The 22,060-nt window shown below is 40.4% G+C and overlaps 1 protein-coding gene across 5 annotated transcripts; it reads right to left on the bottom strand.

Annotated features, from left to right (window-relative positions):
* Positions 1 to 441: 441 nt before the first annotated feature.
* LOC106570420 (otolith matrix protein OMM-64) lies at positions 442 to 21,053 on the bottom strand. Of its 5 annotated transcripts, none has more exons than XM_014142727.2 (24): positions 20,839 to 21,053; positions 11,537 to 11,680; positions 10,692 to 10,753; positions 10,127 to 10,150; positions 9,934 to 9,966; positions 9,631 to 9,681; positions 9,481 to 9,522; positions 9,218 to 9,256; positions 8,380 to 8,415; positions 8,234 to 8,287; positions 7,679 to 7,723; positions 5,677 to 5,724; positions 5,240 to 5,293; positions 4,860 to 4,997; positions 4,661 to 4,696; positions 4,458 to 4,535; positions 3,343 to 4,203; positions 3,054 to 3,164; positions 2,873 to 2,929; positions 2,344 to 2,391; positions 2,108 to 2,155; positions 1,622 to 1,687; positions 1,297 to 1,390; positions 442 to 1,187 (listed from the first exon to the last, which is right to left on the bottom strand). In XM_014142727.2, exons 2-23 carry the CDS (start codon positions 11,545 to 11,547, stop codon positions 1,350 to 1,352), a joined length of 1,983 nt encoding a protein of 660 aa, XP_013998202.2. In that variant the 5' UTR covers positions 11,548 to 11,680; positions 20,839 to 21,053; the 3' UTR covers positions 442 to 1,187; positions 1,297 to 1,349. The 5 variants fall into 5 exon arrangements, with proteins under 5 accessions (XP_013998202.2, XP_013998203.2, XP_045550837.1 ...); XM_014142728.2 differs by having other exon boundaries at positions 7,679 to 7,717; positions 20,839 to 20,960; XM_045694881.1 differs by having other exon boundaries at positions 3,054 to 3,149; positions 20,839 to 20,957.
* Between the last annotated feature and the right edge of the window lie 1,007 nt (positions 21,054 to 22,060).

Below are 22,060 nucleotides of genomic sequence, written 5' to 3' on the forward strand. Positions count from 1 at the left end.
CAAGATACAGTTTAGCAGAAATGTGTGTCCGCTGGCCCTGCCTTACCTGTAGCTAAACAGGGATCGCTACCAGGCTACTTCACGCTTCTTCTTCATGTCCTCATTGGCGTGGTCCCTTTTATTACTGTGTTGGTTACAAGTGTGCTATGTTATCACAGACCCCAGATGTAGGACTTTGCAACTTCAAAACATGGCTATTGACCTTGACATGTGTGTCAAATTCTCATAACTCTATTGATTATTATTATATTGTATTTTGTACATTTGATATGTTATCATATTATTTATAGTTGATATTATTGTAAAGTAAGCATTTCATCTGTTCTTTACGAAGCATGTGACAAATGCAATTTGATTTGAAAGTCCTGGGAGTCCATGAGTAGGCTTCTTACCGGCTTCTCGTTTCATCAACTGATTCACAAAAACACACACATACAGCTATTATCCCCAAAAACTTGCTGACAAATCAGTCTTTATTAGATTTCCCCCCCGTGTACATATTCAAATGACATTTTCATTATGTCTATACAATTGTTATTTTACAATCTTTCCGACCAATGTAGATCACACTTTTTTAGTACTTTCTCTAGATTTGTTTTGTATACCTTATCAAAGACATTGTTGCGCCATAAAACTTATGTACACTTCATTTTGTATAAATGACCTAATGTTTTTCATAATTTAAAAAACGAATGTTGAGCTGTGAGTGAGTCTGAGTTATTTTTCAAATGTAGCAGCTGTTATCAGTTAGAAGGACAAAGTGCCAATTGAGCTTTCTGTCAAGGACTGAGACAGCAATGCATCATATGAAAGCAGGAGGATAACAGTAGGAACCCTGCAGAAACATACCAAACCTACAATGACTGAATTAAAAAACAGACTTCTGGTTTTCTCAAGGGCATTGTAAGAGAACATAGTGACCATTTGATCAATATTCTAGTTAATATGACAGTGACCATTTTATCCAATATCCAACTACCCAAACAACAATACAGTCAAAAAGTGGGTAAAAATGTAATGTACACCAAAAAAAGTAGAATAATTTAATTTTATCCTCATAGACACTGCACACACCTTCACCATTTTGAGTGGCAAAAGAGGGTTAAGGAACTTAAGAGCAACATTTGACTAAAGTTTTTGTTGATATTGCTTGTTGTCAGTTTTCTGTGAGATTCACCATGATGGGTCTGCAATGAAAGAAGACGGAATGTGAAATGATTATATATATTTTTTCAATGTACAGGATACCTCTCCTCTCATTAGTAAGTACAAATCAATGGGTATGGCTTTAGGTACCTATCAAAATGTCTGATTCCATCCACAGCGTGCTGTGTGCTCAACCCACAGGGCTAAGACTGGGCTGCCGGGGCGGTGGCAGCAGCATCAGCGGCTGTAAATCAAATTGAATATACAGTACATAGAAGTGAATATAACAGCATCTGACTGCATCTTACCGTACAATAAACGTATGTCAGAGTGACAGACGGGTCAAATAAGTCTGTAATGGAAATGTAAAAGGGACGCCCATAAAATGGATACAAGCGTCTGTTAAACTGCATATATTATTATATATTAAAGTGCTGATGTGGTTTGGTGTGTTGCAGTGTTCTGCTGACATTACCCTGCGAGGCGCCCTGTGTCATGTCATCCTGTTGGTCTGGTTGGTCCAGAATGTCAGCTGGAACGGCTGAGAGAGAAAAGAAAGAAACACATTTATTCCAATAACTTTCTTTTGTCTATGTGTTGCTCTGTCACTTCTTCATACTTGTCATTCCCACCTCATCATGTGCTTTGGATAAGTGTGTGTGTGTGCGTGTGCGTGTGTGTGTGTGTGTGTGTGGGGGGGGGGAATAGGCTTATGGAAGAAGAAGAAAGGGGCCATTTAAAGCAATCTAGCACAAACACAGCCAGTCCTCCACACCAAACCTCTGGTGACTTCATTAGAGTTGTTTAATTAACTGGTCTAGCTACAACAAAGTGCCCTGGATTCCTGTGTGTGTGCGTGTTTGTGTGTGCGTACGGGCGTGTTCATGTTTGTGTCTGCATAGTGTCTATTGATGTGAGCTGTGGGAGGCATCAGGCAGGGCAGTCCTGTCTCCTCTCTTACCTTCAGTTGCCTCGACAACCGAGTCCATCTCACCAGACTTCATTATCTCTGTTCAAACAAACAGACATCTGATCAGAAATGTCACAAGGACAAAAGATGTGTTTACTTTGTGGCTCGTTGACTGAGTTGACTGGTGAACATAAATGCACTGTTTCTTCCCCTGGTGAGGAAGCCTTAGAATGCTTGGTCCTTTCATTGGTAACTACCCCAAGAAGTAAGTCAGTTTTGGGCCTTACCTTCTGAATCTGGAGTCATTGTTTCTTCCCTATCTATCTCATCGACATCTGAGAAAAAAAACACGAATCAGCTTTGTTTTTACTATTTCAATTATTATTACATACATATGAGAAAAACTAATGATTTCCCCCCAAAAATTTGATGCATTTTAGGATATATGTGTGAAATAAAATAAATGGCCAAATAATGTATTTTTTATGCATTTTGTAATGTATTTTAATGCGTGATATACATTTGTAAATGTATTTGGAATACATACATTTGTATGGAATATGTACATTATTTGGAATACGTACATATGTATGGAATACATACATTATTTAGAATACATACGTATGGCCAATGTTTTTTATTTCACATGCATTTTTTCCAAAATGTTAATCCTCGTTGGTCTCATCCTCATCTAAAGAACCGTTGAATATATATTATGTTGAACCACAATAATTCATTTGAATGTTAGTTACAACAGCTAAAGAACAAGCCATTTGAAAGCCCTGGTGATATTATTCAGGATCAGAGGAAATAAACCTGTGTGTGAATCTGCGCCTGGCTCTGCATCCGATTCAGATTGGTCATCCTCTGAGTCTATGAAAAGAAAATGATGGACCGTTTGACATAAATTACTTGACATCGCTTTCATTCACTACTGCATGGGTCAGCTGAAAAACAGGCAAGGTGATCAAGTGACACACAAGATAGAGAGACTTACCAGAGGCATCCTTGTCCATATCATCCTTGTCCATATCATCCTTGTCCATATCTTCTTTGTCCATATCATTCTTGTCCTTATCATCTTTCTCAGACTCACCATCGTCAGAATCTATATCAGAAAGAAGTGTTTCAGTTACCACAATATAATACCATTGTCACTAACAATACTACACCATCTTTTACATGGAATCACATATGTACCTTTTCATTATTAGCTGTTTTTCCTGACCGCATGACCTGGCCTAATTATTAGCTTCATTTCTATGGTTTTGTAGTGGTAACCTCACCTTTGGGCTCTTTCATCATGCTATCATCAGTGTCCTCTTCACTGTCATCCTCTTGTGGTTCAGGGGCATCGATGGTCCCAATGTCCTTTTTACTGTTGGAGTCTCGTTCAGCCTCACTTTCATCCTTACTGTCCTCCTTACTGTCCTCCTGACTTTCATCCTTACTGTCCTCCTTACTGTCCTCCTCACTTTCATCCTTACTGTCCTCCTTACTGTCCTCCTGACTTTTGGACTCTGTTGTTTTTAGTTTCCTCTCCTCCTCCGCCTCCTCCAGCTCCTCCTCCTCTTTCTTTGCCTCCGCCTCCTCCAACTCCTCCTCCTTCTTTGCCTCCTTCTCCAGCTCCTCCTCCTCCTTTGCCTCCAGCTCCGCCTCCTCCTCCTCCGAATCCTGTGGAGGCTCAAAATCTTGCCTCCCTACAGGGCTTCCCTCCTCGATGCTGTCTTCAGGGCCGGGCTTCTGGTCCCCCACATCACTCCCCTCCTCCATGTCTGCGGCTACAGTCTCCTCCTGGCTGCCAATCACTCCTCCCTCCTCCAGGTTCATTTCCTGCTGCTCTGGTTCCTCCCTGGGGACCTGGATCACCTCATCACTGTCATCATTGCTGTTGTCTGCGCTGTCTCTGTTTTTCTTATCATCTTTGTCTGGTTTGTCGTCTTCTTCGGTGGTGTCCTTGCTGTCATCTGAGTCGTTCTTGACGTCTTTCTCCGGCCTGTCATCGTCTGTGTCAGAGTCTGAGTCTGCAGCGCCTTGTTTGCTGTCGCTGTCTGCCGCTTCCTCTGTCTGTGTGTCTTCTGCACGGGCCTTACCATCTAGTTCAGTGTCCTTATCCTCATCACTGTCATCTTTGTCTGTGGCAGCATCTGCAGACAAGTAACAGAATGTTTAGACATCCTGGTAATGAATAGGGTTCGTAACCTTCAATGAGCAGACTCCCCTGCAGAGTCATTATCTAACGTTTTTTCTTCACCTGCGGCATCCTTCTCATCTACATCAAGAGGATGCAGATGAGAATGAAGACAAAAACAGATTAATGACCAACTGAAGGTTAGAACAGCTCAAAATTACAGTTTCCCAGACAATCAATGTCAAGTTCAGAAATGTCAACTAAACACACCTGTATCACTCTTGTCGTCACTCTTGTCATCATCTTTGCCCGTCTCTGTGGCCTCATCCATGTCATCACTGGTCACATCTACAATAACACATGATTTATGTCATCAAACTGCCGTAACCTATTATTTGATGTCTTTGAATTGCCAATGAACCTGTCTAGTACAACATTACAATAAAAACCTTGATGTTGTTCTTCATACTTACCAGCAGAGTCAGCTTGCACGTCTGTTAGCACTTCATCTTGAAAAGAAACAAAAAGTTGGTTGTGTGTTTTATTATGAGTACCTAATCATATTTTCATTAGACAGGATACTGTATTGTCTACTTATCAATGCTTTGAATGGGGGATCAGTGTATTGTGTGTGTCAGGACTGTCACAATGTCTGCTTTAAACACATTTTACCTGTGGAGTCACTTCCTGGAGACTCTGTGGAGTCACTCCCTGGAGACTCTGTGGAGTCACTTCCTGGAGACTCTGTGGAGTCACTTCCTGGAGATTCTGTGGAGTCACTTTCTGGAGACTTATCCACACCTGCTGAGTCTGAAATCATAATTGAATTAGCAACATAAATGTACTATATTTATTAATTAACAACATAGATCTATTATAAGTCGGCCTGTTGATGTTTACAGCAATGTTTGTTACACTGATTATGTTTATTATAATGATAATGCTTGATACAATGATAATGTTTATTACAATGATAATGTTAGTATGTTCCGATGATCTGTGAAGTTAGAGTTTGGTTATTGTGCAAGTAAGTCAGAGAGAATGGGTCTTACCCAAATCCTCTGATGACACCTCTGTTGACACCTTCTCCCTGTCATCAGCACCATCTGTGAAGACAGACTAAATGAGTCAAAATTCAAACAATTTATGGACGTTTTGTAATGGGTGAGTGTTATTGTGGCCCTAGTCTAGAATTAGTTAAATGTTTTAGGGTACGTCCCAAATGGCACCCTATTCCTTATACAGTGCACTATTTTTGACCTGTACTAAAGAGTACTGGGTCAGTATCCCGATTCCAATAACTGGGTCAGTATCCCGATTCCAATAACTGGGTGTATCTCAATTCCAATACTTATTGTTGATCTGTCTATCTATTGATTGATGTATGTCAAGTCAAAATGATCATTAAAAGTGATGAAGGACTTGAAGATTTAGGCTCAGTGGTTGTGAAGACTGCCATTGCTTTATGTGCTGCAAGATGTGCCCTCACCTGGTATATCATAATTGTCTACGGTCTCTGCTACTGCCTCAGAGGCATCTGAAAAACAGATCATATTTGATCATGTACTGCCAGTCATCATCAGCTCTACCCTACATCCCTCCATTAACGTAGCCATGTGGGCTCGGCTAATAATGTAAGCTAATGTAGAAGGAGTAAAGAAACGCCTGAGTGGAGATCCCACATCCACTTTTCTGCGGAAAAGGAAGCTAGGTTGAAGACAGCTGTATCCCTGGAAACCGGATGCTTCCGGTTGTTGGCAACTCCGCTCAAGCTGTTGGTAATGTAACAGTATTTCTGTCAGGGGCGGAAATCCCGGGGAAAATATGATTTGTCCGCCCCAATATATCACTGAAACATAACTATGTAATTGAAATAATATTAATAATACGCAATGAAAGCAATTGTGCTGATTATAGACACTTAAAAGCTCGTTTTTAAGTTTCAAAAGATTGCAACCCCCCACCCTTTGCCTCACAATGGTTTGATCCACTGCCAGTTCCTTAGTTTGCTAGGTAACGTAGAGGTCGTATCTACTGTCTGAAAGGCACTCAATGCACGTAACTGACGTGAGGTTAATCCAGTCAATCGCGCACACACACTAGCTGAATATGCAGAGCTAGCGCGCAAATATTAACTATTAAGCTAGCTCGTACCTATTCCATTTATGTGGCGTCGTCAAAGATGGAATCAGCATCCAGATGATGTAAGTTAGTGCTTCAAAGTCCCTGTGATAAGGTTAGCGATAAACTGAAATCCAAACTGAACAGAACTACACTCTCTTCTACCATTGTCTTAAATATATTTAATGGTCTCGTTGCAAAAGCTAAATTGTCGCAAGTGAACTTTTATTTATTTTATTTCACCTTTATTTAACCCGGGTAGCAAAGATTATAGCAAACACCACTGAAACGGAATTGGTGCTCGCTAGCTTTGCAAATTCAGCTATTGTTGGAAGCCAGCCAATATGAAACAAACTATTAAAATTACAAAAGGTTGCAGCATATGTTGTGTAAATGGTGAACTCATACAGCTTTCAACTCTTGTCATTTTAATCCGTTTCACATTTGCTAGCTACCTTTTAGATCGAAGCCCAAATAGAATGATAGAAGATGATAGAAGCCCATCTCCTACTGTAAATAACCTACACACTGTGTGTGTAGCCAGCCAGCCAGCCAGGTAGAAAAATGGCAGAAAAATAAAAGACGGACATCAGAGTATTTTTCAGTACACCAAAATGCATAGTAAGAACCCTAGTAGCCTAATATCTCAAAGACTAGTTGATAAAATGTTCATAAGAAAGAAATGAAATTCTAATGGAAATGTTTCACAATGATGTCATTAGGCAGAGCAGGCAACAGATGGCACACAGACAGCAGAGTTGGGGACAGATATGCAGGGACAGACTGACAGAGACAGGGAGTCTCAGGTAAATTTGTTGAGTGTTTGGCAACATTATGAAAGGTTCTCAATTTTTTTTTACTTGTAAAATAGGAACATAATTGGAAAATGCCATGGATACCCCCACTCTCAACTTAAACTGGTAACTGAACTAAGATTTGTTAAAGGCAATGGTATTGCTGTTGTGATTAGTTGTGTAGTTTTGGGTACCGGTAGTTAGGAGTACGGCAAACACCTTATTTCTTTGGTTCCTCAATATACATTTACCATATTAAACGTAGGCTATGTGTTACAGCACTACTTTTGGTGTCCCCCTCAGGAATTGCTCTTGAGAAAATTTCATGTAATTGTCCCCTCCAAAGTTGATATCAGATTTTCGCCAATGATTTCTGTATCATTATATTACTATGTATCAGATGAACTATCATTTTGTACTTTATTATATTACTAGGTATGATAACTCTAGTCTAGAAGAACTTGCCTTTCACTTTGTATCTTTGTTTTGACTAAAGTAACTGTTGTGTCCAAAAGAATGAGACAACTTTGACATTGGGTAGCAAGAACATCTCTCAAGACGTATTGTTTCACTCACCGGCTGCGTCCGTTGTATCTTGGCTGCCTGCTGCTTCAGCTGCATCTTAACATAATGACAATGTTATTGGAAGGTATGAAAATACTGTCTCATTTCTTACCTTGTATTGAACATGATTACATAACCATACAATAGTTTGGCCATCTATTTGCTGCTGATGTTAACTGCCACTAAAATGATTTATTTGATTTATGCTTGACAATAGATGTATGGCTGCAGTATGTCTTCCCCCAGGTTTGTCGAATTCGCACTTGAAAGTAGACAGACAGATGCAGTAGTTATTGTAAAAAGACATTGCACATGACAGCACAGCACAGGCCAGTGCCGCCTGGGGAAATAACAAATGCCGTGCATTCTCATCATCACCATGGAAATAATTTTAGGGTGTGTCTGACTTTCTCTCACAGATTTTGACCCAGGCGAATGTGTGGCACGCAGTGCTGTGACACACAGTAGAAGACTGCATCTGTACATCCTGCATTGTTATCGAATGATTTCGACCTTTGCCCTTAACCCTTATCATTGATCTTTGTGTATTTTGCTCCTAGGTCTCACCTGGGGCATCAGAGTCATCAGGATTGCCTGTAGTTTCCACGCTGGTATCTCTGTCTGTAGGACAAGGAAGGGTGAGTATGATGCTCCCTGTGAAATCCCTAGTATAGAGTGTTTTTCATTGAATTTAAAATGAATTGGTTTCTCACTGTTTGTGTCTGGGAATGTATCACTGCTACTTGCATCTGATAAATGAAGAACAAACATCAGGTGAGTTGGAATTAGACGTTTGGCATTAGACGTTTTAGCCATGGACTCTTCAGTACTAAAATATGTCTGGGTAAGATTAATATTACCATTACATGTTTCCTTGGTAACTGGTTTTGATTGGGCTTACTGTCTTTCAGATAATGTATTCCTCTAAGACATCTGATGTAGTTTATAGTGGGTGTTATAGAATGACAGTAAGTAAACAATGTGTTATGGCATGTGGAGGTTTGGGGAACTGGGAAACGTGGTTTTTGGCGAGCCTTGATATACGTTTGGCTTGGATTTGAGACCCCTTTGGTTTATTCTGTCAATTGTGCAAACCTTCAGCATGGCCCCACAGCACATAGTCAGACTCTGAGACATTTACTGTCTGGTCTAGAAAGCATTTGTTTAGCTACGTTCCGGGGGGTGCTGCTGTTGTTATACTGTATTTATACAGTATATTTGAGTATCCACCATTGCAGATCCTCTATAGGGGATAGTTAAGTGTTTTTTTTATAATCTTATAGCAGGCCCATTTTGTCTGCTCACTAATTATTTGCTATAATTTTGATAATTGTGGCTAATGAATGATTAGGTGTGTGTTTCTTACATTATAGTCTGAGCGGCTCAACATGTGTTGTCAACAGACACACACACACGCACACACACGCACACGCACACGCACACGCACACACACACACACACACACACACACACACACACACACACACACACACACACACACACACACACACACACACACACACACACACACACACACACACACACACTGACCTGGGGTGTCTGTTGTATCAGGTGAGGAATCCACTGCACCTAAAAACAAACCATAATCAACAGCTCAGTGTTCCTTCTCTCATGTTTGTTCACTGGTACTGTGAGGGGAAATGTTTTTCTTTCTTAGGGAATCAGCATATTCATTCTTGTTCTCTAATCTACAGAGTTGGTTTCCTTGAAAGTCTAGTTGAGTTGGTTCTACATCATTCACTCAAGATGACATTAACTTCTTCCTTGATGGAAAGATCCCCAGACCCTCGTACCTCCTGCTAGCTCTTTACTGGAATCAGTCCCATCTGTGGTCCCTGTGAACAACAGAGGATTTCTTATTAGTTTCCGTCGGTATAAAATGGTACATACCTTGCGTGGTTAAGAAGGTATTAGGTAGGAGATACATTGGCGTCAGTACAAACCTGCGGAGACTCCATCCGGGCTGCCTGTGAGGCCTCCGCCATCTTTGTCACCTGAGACAAAAAAAGTATCATAGCACCCCTTGCCAATGATCACCCAGCTAAGCCAATAACAAACTGGAAAACTCAGTATCTTAATGTATCCAATTATGCAACAGTCAAATGGTTTGATTTTTAGCACTGTTGAGGTTTCAGTCCAGTGTTTTCAAATGAAAATGAAATAAAACGACAAAGCACATATCGGAAGCGATCCATATATAACCTATATGTGTAGGCTTTGACTGGAGGGGTTGTCAGTGTGCTTACCTTTAAGGTGCACTAGCAAGAGGGCAGCTCTCTCTGAAACACACAGCACAAGGAATGGTGTCATTACACCAACAAAAACACTAGTTCAGACTGAATACAAAAACACTTCTAATTAGCAAAGCTGATTAGCATGTACTTTTCTAACTGTTGTGGTAATTATGAATGCCATGATAAAACACAAATTACACATTACCATCATTGTCTGCCTCGGTTCCATCTGTCAAATAAATGTGCATTAGATAGCGTTAGGGGAGCATGATTAGTGGTTTGGGGAACTAGCTCCATGTGAATGGGTCATATGAGGCCCACCCTACTCCTCTCTCTACCCCACATCAGGCAAAGGAGAACAGACCTCTTTTGTGTCTCCACAGAGAGACCAGGGTTCTGATTACACTGCCATTGTGGACATGCAGAGGACTCCCATTGTGATTCAATCAGATGGATGGAGGTCGCTGTATACATTGGAAATGCCTCCTCACTTAAACATTATGTAATGGTCATTTGGGTTTGTATATTTGCTCACTTTATGTTTGCAGTGTAGCTTAGAGTAGCTTAAACCGGATAACTGGAAAGGTGAAGCATGAAATGCGTAACCCATTGTTTTGTCACAATGATGAATGAAATTGAACTTAAATAAAAACACAACTACCTAACTATAAAATTGTCATTATTATTAAACTGTAGTTACTGTTGGAAGAATTCTAAATTCACCCACATTTATACGATTTATAAGAATGTTTACTTGAATGTTTTCTTACCATTAACGGGGGCTGAGATAGCAAGACCAGCCAAAGCAAAGATCAAAGGAACAATCAACAGTCTGTAAGAATAAGAACACAGAGATATAACTGATCACTTCACTTTTTAAACAATAATTTAGTCAAACAGATAGTCTGTGTTCTCCTAGAAGCCATCTTAGGGTTTTTAGTGGCAGTGGAACATTTTAAAAGGACTATTTGAGAATGGAAGGTTGCAGGAAATGTGTTTCCCCTGCTCATAGCATTATAATAAATGTGAATATATGTACCTTGCAGGAGGGAAAGGTATCTTATGGCCATTCTTATGTTCAACATATCTTATGGATAATTAATGATCACTAAAACCAATTAAAAGTTAATCAATGAAAAGTTGTTATATTATGTACTTTATCTTTGTAATATAATGAAAAGTCAAACACAGGGTGTTTATTAAACATTTAGACTTTCTCAAATTCTGACTTCTCAAAAGCTTTTTAAAGACTGTCTAGAGTCCCATCATTTTATCTCGTACCACAATCATTATTGGGTTTTGATGCTATTGTTATTGGTGTTTAGAAATGAACAAGGAAATCTTAAATAAGAAAAAGAACTACACATATATTTCCAACACATTGTGATCCACACAAAAACAATTCATTCAACTATCCCCTCTTGCCATCATTGAAATACCCCCAGCAGATGTAAACTTCTCAGGTTTCATTCTACATGTAGTGACAAATAAAACTTCTCCCAAGAATACAGATATATGTCCAAATAGATTGAGTAATTGTATAAGTACCCGTACACACATGTAAGTTCCAAATAAATACCCAAAGCTACCCATCCTTGTGTTAGTATTCACTTACCGTGACAACATTGTGATGGGATAGTTTAGCCAGTGGGGCAACACTCAGGTGTCTCTATAGTTTCCAGTAGGTCTAGAGTCTGACTGGAGGGAACACAAGGGGTTTTATACTTTCACCACTCCCTCCGCTCCTAGGGGGCAGAGCCTGTGAGACACACAGAGAGACACAGAGAGAGACAGGGGGGTTGCAGAGGAACATCATTGCACTCCTTTAAAATAAGGTTGAGAGTGAGGCTCTGACAACTTTGTTTGTGTTTCCAAACAGTGTTATGTATTAAGTCCCCTCTGATCTGAATCAATCCCCCATATCTCTCCCCTAAACATTCAGCCCCTCACACATACTCATAGCATACACTCAATCCCCCATATATCTCCCCTAAACATTCAGCCCCTCACACATACTCATAGCATACACTCAATCCCCCATATATCTCCCCTAAACATTCAGCCCCTCACACATACTCATAGCATACACTCAATCCCCCATATATCTCCCCTAAACATTCAGCCCCTCACACATACTCATAGCATACACTCAATCCCCCATATATCTCCCCTAAACATTCAGCCCCTCACACATACTCATAGCATACACTCAATCCCCCATATATCTCCCCTAAACATTCAGCCCCTCACACATACTCATAGCATACACTCAATCCCCCATATATCTCCCCTAAACATTCAGCCCCTCACACATACTCATAGCATACACTCAATCCCCCATATATCTCCCCTAAACATTCAGCCCCTCACACATACTCATAGCATACACTCAATCCCCCATATATCTCCCCTAAACATTCAGCCCCTCACACATACTCATAGCATACACTCACCCCGCCCCCCTCTCAAAGTACCCACACATATCACTTAGGTGTGTAGATCGTTTTGTTGTTTTATTTCTTTTGTTTGCCCATGAGCTTTTAAGTGTGTTTTTCAAGTGAGCTGTGGTAGGTGTGTTCTTCTGGGGAACAAAACACAGATATGTGGTTAGGCAGGAAATGTTCTTGGAATTTAACCACGTGATTACTCTGCGCTTTTGTCTTGGCGTAGCAGGCTACTCGTAGACTACCTGCCTAGAAGTTATCTAGTGGTAAGGGTATGATGTAGCCAGATATAAAGTAGGTATGTTGTGATGTTTTTATGGTGTGAACTGAGAGCCAATGGCAGTAGAAGAATGGGTTCTACAATGCTATTTATGAAGGTTATGGAATGATCACCGACACAGGATGTTGAACATGTCAAAAAAATGTAAGCTTCATCAAATCTGTCCCTAAAATCTTTACATCCTTGTCAGAGCTGAATGCCAGCCGGAGAGGAGGAGATTGTTGAGAGACCTTCAGTCTTTCTTTGTTTTACATTAGGCAGTAGAGAACCTGCTCACAAGGTTCATAATGGTTGAAACAGTGAAGCAAACATCAAGGCATATAGTGTGCCTTGATGTTACCATTTTTAAGAATGTTGTAACATGTTTAAAGCTTTGTACCTTTTGAATTAAGTTTTCTAGCAGTGTTTTGGCCCCTCTGTGATAGTCTAGGACTTTGTCCCACCCACTCAACTTTCAGTGACTTCATTAGTGATGATTAGGATTTAGCATGTTACGTTTTGAGACTTTGACATTAAGATAAACCTGGACCACAATGGATAACTTTAGTATCATCTCTATGGAAAAGAAAGTTGCTACATTACCACCCTTATCATTTCACTCCTCACAAGTTGCATCACAGACTTACACTCCCACTCTGAGGAAACTTTTTAAACCAGTGTTGAAGAGAAAGGAGAATTTTTGTTTTGTAGTTCCAACCCAAACTCTTCTTGCATGCTTGTCAAATAACTCTTCTACTAACCTGATGAAAACATTCATTAAGACATTTTCAGATGCAAGATACCCCACTGGCAGGATTATAGTGGGTCTGGACTTTTTCTTATAGGTCAGATTTAACTCTCTTGAGGATTGGGGATTGACTGTTTCAGATGCTAATCTGATGCTAATGTTAACGTTTGTATGGTAATTAGGCGAATAGGTGATCACTGACGAAAAGCCAATAGATAGTTACTGTAACAGAATAGAAGATCATTAGCTAGCTTCCAATCATATAAACTCCCTGTTGTAAACTTTATAAACCTCTTTAGAAGTTTTTGTATTTATTTTTGGTAATACCAATTACCCCACTGAAGACACATAGTATACTCTGTCATAAAATACTTTATATGGCCAAATAAAATTCATAGAATAAAAAGGAAAGTTTTACATCTTCCTAAGGGTGGTTTTAACCTTCCAGACTTGGAATTGTATCAACTCGCTACCCAAGGCTTTTACTTGCGACATATAGTTAAAGCTGCAATATGTAACTTTTTGGGCGACCTGATCAAATTCACATAGAAATGTGTGTTATAGAGCTGTCATTCTCATTGGAAGCAAGACTATGAAGGGGTATATCTGTTTTATGTGCGCTATTTCTCTGCTTCCCATTAGTTTTTGCTCTTTTACCTTTCAGTTTTGTACACCAGCTTCAAACAGATGAAAATTCAAAATTTTTGGATATGGAAAAGATATTTCACAGCGGTTTAGATGGTCCAGTGATTTTCTACATTACACTTGCTTGTTAGTCACATAAACTGAAATTAGGAAAACTATTAGAATTATAGCAACCAGGAAATGGTGGAGCGATTTCTGCATAGTGCATCTTTAAATGCATTAAAGAAGAACAATAAGAACATATTGAAGATGTGGATGCTCATCCTCAGAATATTTTTTACATGTCTATTTTCAAAGGATAAAGCTAAGAACATTAACAACTTCATAGTTAAAAACACAGTAACAACTTGGAAGAAAATGAAACGCATTCTACAAGAACCAATGTGACTTCCTAAAAACACAACCCTATGGAACATTCCTTGGATAGCTTTTCACAATTCACTGATAAATTGGACCACATGGAAAACTAAAGGCATTGCAATTGTAAATGACATGGTAACAGGAAATACATTCATTTCCATGACAGAATTAAAAAGGTAATTTTGGACTGACCAATGTAGATAGTATCAAATACATGCAACATAAAAGTTCCATATCACAAAATTTGGATTAGAAATGTTTTCGACATCAGAGCAACCTTGAGGGAATCTTATTTGAGTCAGAAAAGGATGTTAATTTGATAGGGAAGATATATACTGCTCAAAAAAATAAAGGGAACACTTAAACAACACATCCTAGATCTGAATGAAAGAAATAATCTTATTAAATACTTTTTTCTTTACATAGTTGAATGTGCTGACAACAAAATCACACAAAAATAATCAATGGTAATCCAATTTATCAACCCATGGAGGTCTGGATTTGGAGTCACACTCAAAATTAAAGTGGAAAACCACACTACAGGCTGATCCAACTTTGATGTAATGTCCTTAAAACAAGTCAAAATGAGGCTCAGTTGTGTGTGTGGCCTCCACGTGCCTGTATGACCTCCCTACAACGCCTGGGCATGCTCCTGATGAGGTGGCGGATGGTCTCCTGAGGGATCTCCTCCTAGACCTGGACTAAAGCATCTGCCAACTCCTGGACAGTCTGTGGTGCAACGTGGCATTGGTGGATGGAGCGAGACATGATGTCCCAGATGTGCTCAATTGGATTCAGGTCTGGGGAACGGGCGGGCCAGTCCATAGCATCAATGCCTTCCTCTTGCAAGAACTGCTGACACACTCCAGCCACATGAGGTCTAGCATTGTCTTGCATTAGGAGGAACCCAGGGCCAACCCCACCAGCATATGGTCTCACAAGGGGTCTGAGGATCTCATCTCGGTACCTAATGGCAGTCAGGCTACCTCTGGCGAGCACATGGAGGGCTGTGCGGCCCCACTAAGAAATGCCACCCCACACCATGAGTGACCCACCGCCAAACCGGTCATGCTGGAAGATGTTGCAGGCAGTAGAACGTTCTCCACGGCGTCTCCAGACTCTGTCACGTCTGTCACGTGCTCAGTGTGAACCTGCTTTCATCTGTGAAGAGCACAGGGCGCCAGTGGCGAATTTGCCAATCTTGGTGTTCTCTGGCAAATGCCAAACGTCCTGCATGGTGTTGGGCTGTAAGCACAACCCCCACCTGTGGGCGTCGGGCCCTCATACCACCCTCATGGAGTCTGTTTCTGACCGTTTGAGCAGACACATGCACATTTGTGGCCTGCTGGAGGTCATTTTGCAGGGCTCTGGCAGTGCTTCTCCTGCTCCTCCTTGCACAAAGGCGGTGGTAGCGGTCCTGCTGCTGGGTTGTTGCCCTCCTACGGCCTCCTCCACGTCTCCTGATGTACTGGCCTGTCTCCTGGTAGCGCCTCCATGCTCTGGACAGTACGCTGACAGACACAGCAAACCTTCTTGCCACAGCTCGCATTGATGTGCCATCCTGGATGAGCTGCACTACCTGAGCCACTTGTGTGGGTTGTAGACTCCGTCTCATGCTACCACTAGAGTGAAAGCACCGCCAGCATTCAAATGTGACCAAAACATCAGCCAGGAAGCATAGGAACTGAGAAGTGGTCTGTGGTCCCCACCTGCAGAACCACTCCTTTATTGGGGGTGTCTTGCTAATTGCCTATAATTTACACCTGTTGTCTATTCCATTTGCACAACAGCATGTGAAATGTATTGTCAATCAGTGTTGCTTCCTAAGTGGACAGTTTGATTTCACAGAAGTGTGATTGACTTGGAGTTACATTGTGTTGTTTAAGTGTTCCCTTTATTTTTTTGAGCAGTGTACAAAACCTTGCAGAGAGCATATCCAATTGACAATCTCTTAGAAAAAAATATAAACTACTGGAACCAAGACTTCGGGAGAACTGATGTTGGCAAAGATGGAGGGAAAGCTGGAGCATAACTAACAAAATTACATTTAACGACAATGTACGCTTAATCCAGTATAAACTAATGTTTATTATACAAGAGACAAAATGCACAAATTCTACAGCACATCGTCAGAGTCATGTCTTAAGTGTAAAACTATTGATGACTCAATAATCCATACTCTCTGGGAACGCTATAATGTCCGGAAGTTGTGGGCGGAGCTAGAAAGTTGGTTTTACAATGTTAACTTACTTTTAATCAGTTTGTCTGCATATTTCAAGACATGACATATGGAAGTGTAGTGAGATACCCAATGGGTTGGATGATGCTCTTCTCATCACTCATCTTGAAACAACGTATACTAAAAACTTGGAAATCAATCCGCCATCATTAACACATGGGATATTCAACTGATTTATTATTGAAATATTGAAAGTACGTGGGCTATGGAGAGAAACAAAATGGTTCCATTTCAGGCCATGTGGCAGAAAGGGACGTGGGAGCTGGAGATAAGGGAAAGGGGTATACCTAGTCAGTTGTCCAACTGAAATATGTCTTCCACATTTAACCCAACCCCTCTGAATCAGAGAGGTGTGGGGGGCTGCCTTAATCGATATCCATGTCTTTGCCGCCCGGGGGAACAGTGGGTTAACTGCCGTGCTCAGGGGCAGAATGACAGATTTTTACCTTGTTAGCTCAGGGATTTGAGCCAGCAACCTTTCGGTTACTGGCCCACCGCTCTAACCACTAGGCTATATATAGATTGGGGTGGGCATGCTGGTTGGTCTGGGCAGGTGTGATGTAACTGATGTTTGTTCGATGTTGTTGTTTGTATGTGTATGTTTTGTATTGTCTATTAAAGATTAAATTACATTTTACAAAAAATAAAAATAATAACTTTATTATCATCTCTACGGAAAAACAGCTGCTACATTACCACCCTTATCATTTCACTCCTCACGAGTTGAATCACAGACTTACACTCCCACTCTGAGGAAACTTTTAAAACCAGTGTTGAAGAGAAAGGAGAATTTTTGTTTTGTAGTTCCAACCCAAACTCTTCTTGCATGCTTGTCAAATAACTCTTCTACTAACCTGATGAAAACATTCATTAAGACATTTTCACATGCAAGATACCCCACTGGCAGGATTATAGTGGGTCTTTGTCTGCTCTGTTTCTTATAGGTCAGATTAAACTGTTTTGAGGATTGGGGATTGACTGTTTCAGATGTTAATCTGATGCTAATACTAACCACTTGTATGGTAAGAAGGTGAATAGGTGATCACTGACGAAAGCCAATAGCTGGTTAGTATAACAGAATAGAAGATCATTAGCTAGCTTCTACTCCTATTAACTCCCTGTTGCTAACTTCATTGGGTCGTCATTTTAGTATTGTGGTGGTAGAGGGCCACCATCAGCCCCCCATAGTTTACATAGAACTAAGGGGCTTTCCACCCTCGACTAGCGGGACTAAACTGCAGACCATGTTAGGAGCTAGTAACATAAGCATTTCGCTGCACCCGCTATAACATCAGCTAAACTGTGTACCCAACCTTTCATTTGATTTAGTCAGATGGTAAGGGCTAATTGAAATGACTCGGTACCATTCATAAGTTTGGTACAGATGCTAACTTCAGAAGGGGCTTCCCACCCTATAATAGCAGTAGGACTAAGCTTTAGACCATTAAAAAGAGCAACAATCAGTCAGCCTGTGCAACAGATAAGCATTTGATATCTTTCTCTTTCGTTTTAGCTTCTTCCTGACTCTGATGTCTAACCCCCGGTAGATTTCCAGAACACCTTGATAGTCTTTCCTTGTTCTTTTTAGGTACACAACATTTCAGTGGATGAACCTGAGTGAACTCAGGTTTTTGCTGACCTGGTTGCTTGCTTGGCATTATCAAAACTAACTGCATCGTATCAGATTTCAATCTATTGAAATCTCTCGGAAAAAGGCTTTAATGTAAATATGGGAGATTTCAGTGCCAAATGCTGACCCCTAATGAAACGTCTCTGTTTACTGTGCAGTTTTTGATAGAAAATAATTCCTGAAAGCTGATCTGTTGAGGAGGTATACTGTTGTGTAATGATGAGTCTTGTGATTGAACAATGAAGATAGTGTGGTATAATGGATTAAATTGGGTTTCAGTGTCAATGGTCTCAAATCACATCTTTTGCCATATTTGCCATTTTCAGTGGTTCACTAGTTGGCCTCAACACTACAGTATTAAAAAATAGTTCACTTCCTTCCCAACATGGCTGTGGACTATCAAGTGTGAGGCATGACCGTGCAAGTTTTTAACAACCTGCTAACTGAAACCTACCGACCCATTAGTTAATACAGAGTCAAGTCCAAGGTTTTAGGGATAGAGAGTTAGAGAGTTAGAGATCAGTGCTTGGTCTTTCCCCCTGCCTGCTGTCGTCATTTCTAGTATACTGATGTATCTTGCTCCAACCGTATCACTCTCATGGCACGTTCTAGAACACTGTTTCTGGTCCTGGGTGTGCAGCCAATTGAGAAGATTCCAAATCTATCTGTCCAGTGTTATTACTGAATTGACTGAAATTAAAATGGTATTATCTCTCTCCTTCTACCTTTATTCAGAGTTGGGTAGTATATTGTATCATAACGGATGTACAGTAGCAGTACATCTGACCAGCCATATCAATGCTTTGAAAGTGAAGGCTTCAGTCAGTGGTGTTTGAGCTGGCACACCTATGCCTGCCTGTACACCCACTCAGTATTAACAGGGAACACCTCCTCATTGCTCTGACGAGAGCTTTTGGTAGGGTGGCTGTTATATTCTCATTTTACCTGGATGTTAGATCTGTAACACAAAATGAGAGGCCTGTTATTTTTGGCCTAACACTTATTCAGAAGCAAGCACCTGTTTTCTAGCTGAATCCCAACCCATCCCTTCTGCATTAATTACCCTATACTGTAGTGTACATTGTGAAAAGCAATAGACTTAATTCCTCAACCGTCTTTAAAAAAGACCACGCTAAGGAAATACATTTATTGTAAGCTGCTGTTGGCCACGTCTTTGTCAGAAAATAAATTCCTTATGTCAAGGAACTTCATGGTTAGGTAAAGGTTGATTAAAAATACAGGGGAACGGTCCAGATTTTGTCTCCTTTTTTCCAAAGGGAGGTTTTATGACATTTTCAAATATGACATTGTAATGTCATCACAGCCAAAGGAGAGAAGGAAATCAATTTACCCATCGCAGCTTTATCGCCAAGTTTTTTGCAATGAATGCAATGTATTGATTTATGCGTCAACACTCTTGACGCTTATCTCTTTGCATTGAATGCATCGTATTGACTTATGTGTCAATACTGTTGATGCATATCTTTTCAAATCAAATCAAAGTTTATTGGTTGGGTACACAGATTTGAAGGTATTATAGCAGGTGCAGTGAAATGCTTATGTTACTAGCGGCAACAGTGTGTCTCGCCAATACAATACAAATACAGAAATCAAAACAAGAGTCCAATTAACAAAAGTAGATGTATTAGAGTGAGCATGTCTCAGAATCCAGAATATAAATATGTGGTGTGTATAGATAGGATAGGATATGGAAGGAAAATGGTATGTACATTAGGATGAGATATGTCAAGAATACAGTACATACATACACAGTGAGTAAACAACAGAAACAGAATATAAATATGTGGTGTGTATAGATAGGATAGGATATGGAAGGAAAATGGTATGTACATTAGGATGAGATATGTCAAGAATACAGTACATACATACACAGTGAGTAAACAACAGAAACAGAATATAAATATGTGGTGTGTATAGATAGGATAGGATATGGAAGGAAAATGGTATGTACATTAGGATGAGATATGTCAAGAATACAGTACATACATACACAGTGAGTAAACAACAGAAACAGAATATGAGGTGACCAGCATTCAATGAGTCTATAAACAAGTTTCCGTACCAGGCGGTGATGCAGCACGACAGAATGCTCTCAATGGTACATCTGTAGAAGTTTGTAAGGGTCTTAGGGGCCATGCCGAATTTCTTCAGCCGCCTGAGGTTGAAGAGGTGTGGTTGCGCCTTCTTCACCGTAATGTATTGACTTATGCGTCATGGTCTTTGTTTGTATTAGCAATGATACCATATTGGGAGACTTAGACGTCAGTTCCACGTCTAGTTTTGATTTACATTTTATTCACTTGTCAAACATGGAACAACGTTGAATCAGCCAGTTTGTGCCTAGTGGGAAAGGCCATATGTATTCTTCATCACATTTAAAAAGAACATTGTGGCCTATGGAGGATGGAGTTGTTTTTATAGAAAATCATGATGTATTCCTCATGGCTCTTCATTTGGTCATGACTGATATCAGGAACAAATGATACATGTGCGTATATGTGGGAAGTACAAATCCCTCTTTTCAATTCAAGTCATGTATAGCTAATCCCTTTTTGGAAACAGACCACTTACCTGTGAATGTGCAGCTTCGTAAGGAACGGCTTGGTCCTTTAGCTGACTGCTTGCTTGCCATGCCCTTCAGGAGCCATGCTCTATACAGCTGGAGTCACAACAGGCCTGGACAGAAAACCCGGAAAACAGAGGACAAAGTGAGGTCTCAGGAAACTGGGGTTAAATGATGGATCCAAAAAAAGAGAACTGTAAATCTAGAAGACAGACACCTCTGTTAAAAGATGGAGGCCATTCAGTGAAAGTGCAAGCAAGGTAACCAGCCAAACTCTTTCCATTGCTCTGTGGTTCTTCAACTGTTTTAATCACTGTTGGAAGCTGGTGGTATGCATGCAAACTGCTCTTAATGAGAGAGAGAGAGAGAGAGAGAGAGAGAGAGAGAGAGAGAGAGAGAGAGAGAGAGAGAGAGAGAGAATGAGAGAGAGAGAGATTACTCAGAACTTGGTAACCCCCAAACCCTGTATATAATTGACAGAATATACAGGCTACAGTTCCCCTAATATACTGTATATAGTATTGGTTAACAAGAATCCCACATCTTTCTCTATAGGCCTAACTAATACACTTAGCTGACTAGGTGATGGTGGAGAGCCCACTACTCTACTACAACATCTTACCACTATCTGTGTTGTTGAGTGTCAATAGCAACCGTGTTGGGTGGTTGAAGCATGCCTCCAGCCTGAGAGAAAATAAGGTGCTGGTTTTCTGACTAATGCCCTCCTCTCCTCCCAAGCACTAGGCCTAATTGTACTTACCTCAGTGTCTGTGTTTACTGACAGTGAAGTCACACAGAGAGCAACTGGTTAGCCTATTTCTATTTTAAAGTCCTCAGTGAGTGATAGACTTTTCTGAAGTTTGTGTTTGGCCTGGTCTCTAAAGGCTATCAAACAGTTGTTGTTGATGTTATGTTGAGTTGCTACCATGCCTTGTTGTCATGGGTTGCTGCCTTGCTATGTTGTTGTCTTAGGTCTCTCTTTATGTAGTGTTGTGTTGTCTCTCTTGTTGTGATGTGTGTTTTGTCCTATATTTTTATCTTATGTTTTATTTTTAATCCCAGGCCCCCGTCCCCGCAGGAGGCCTTTTGCCTTTTGGTAGGCCGTCATTGTAAATAAGAATTAGTTCTTAACTGACTTGCCTAACTGACTTGCCTTTTTTTTTAAACAGGCCTAATACAAATAGAACATCTGATTTATTATGTGTGTGATTATGATTTTAGTTCTTCATC

The sequence above is a fragment of the Salmo salar genome, chromosome ssa14 (genome assembly GCF_905237065.1).
Source record: "Salmo salar chromosome ssa14, Ssal_v3.1, whole genome shotgun sequence".
Classification (NCBI taxonomy): Eukaryota; Metazoa; Chordata; class Actinopteri; order Salmoniformes; family Salmonidae; genus Salmo; species Salmo salar.

What these genes read in the sequence shown, in the direction of transcription:
- LOC106570420 (XM_014142727.2), bottom strand. An exon ending in AACCGAGGCAGACAATGATG is followed by an intron (nt 9,967 to 10,126) that starts GTAATGTGTAAT and finishes TGTGTGTTTCAG; the next exon opens with AGAGAGCTGCCCTCTTGCTA. An exon ending in GGTGTCATCAGAGGATTTGG is followed by an intron (nt 4,998 to 5,239) that starts GTAAGACCCATT and finishes TTATGATTTCAG; the next exon opens with ACTCAGCAGGTGTGGATAAG.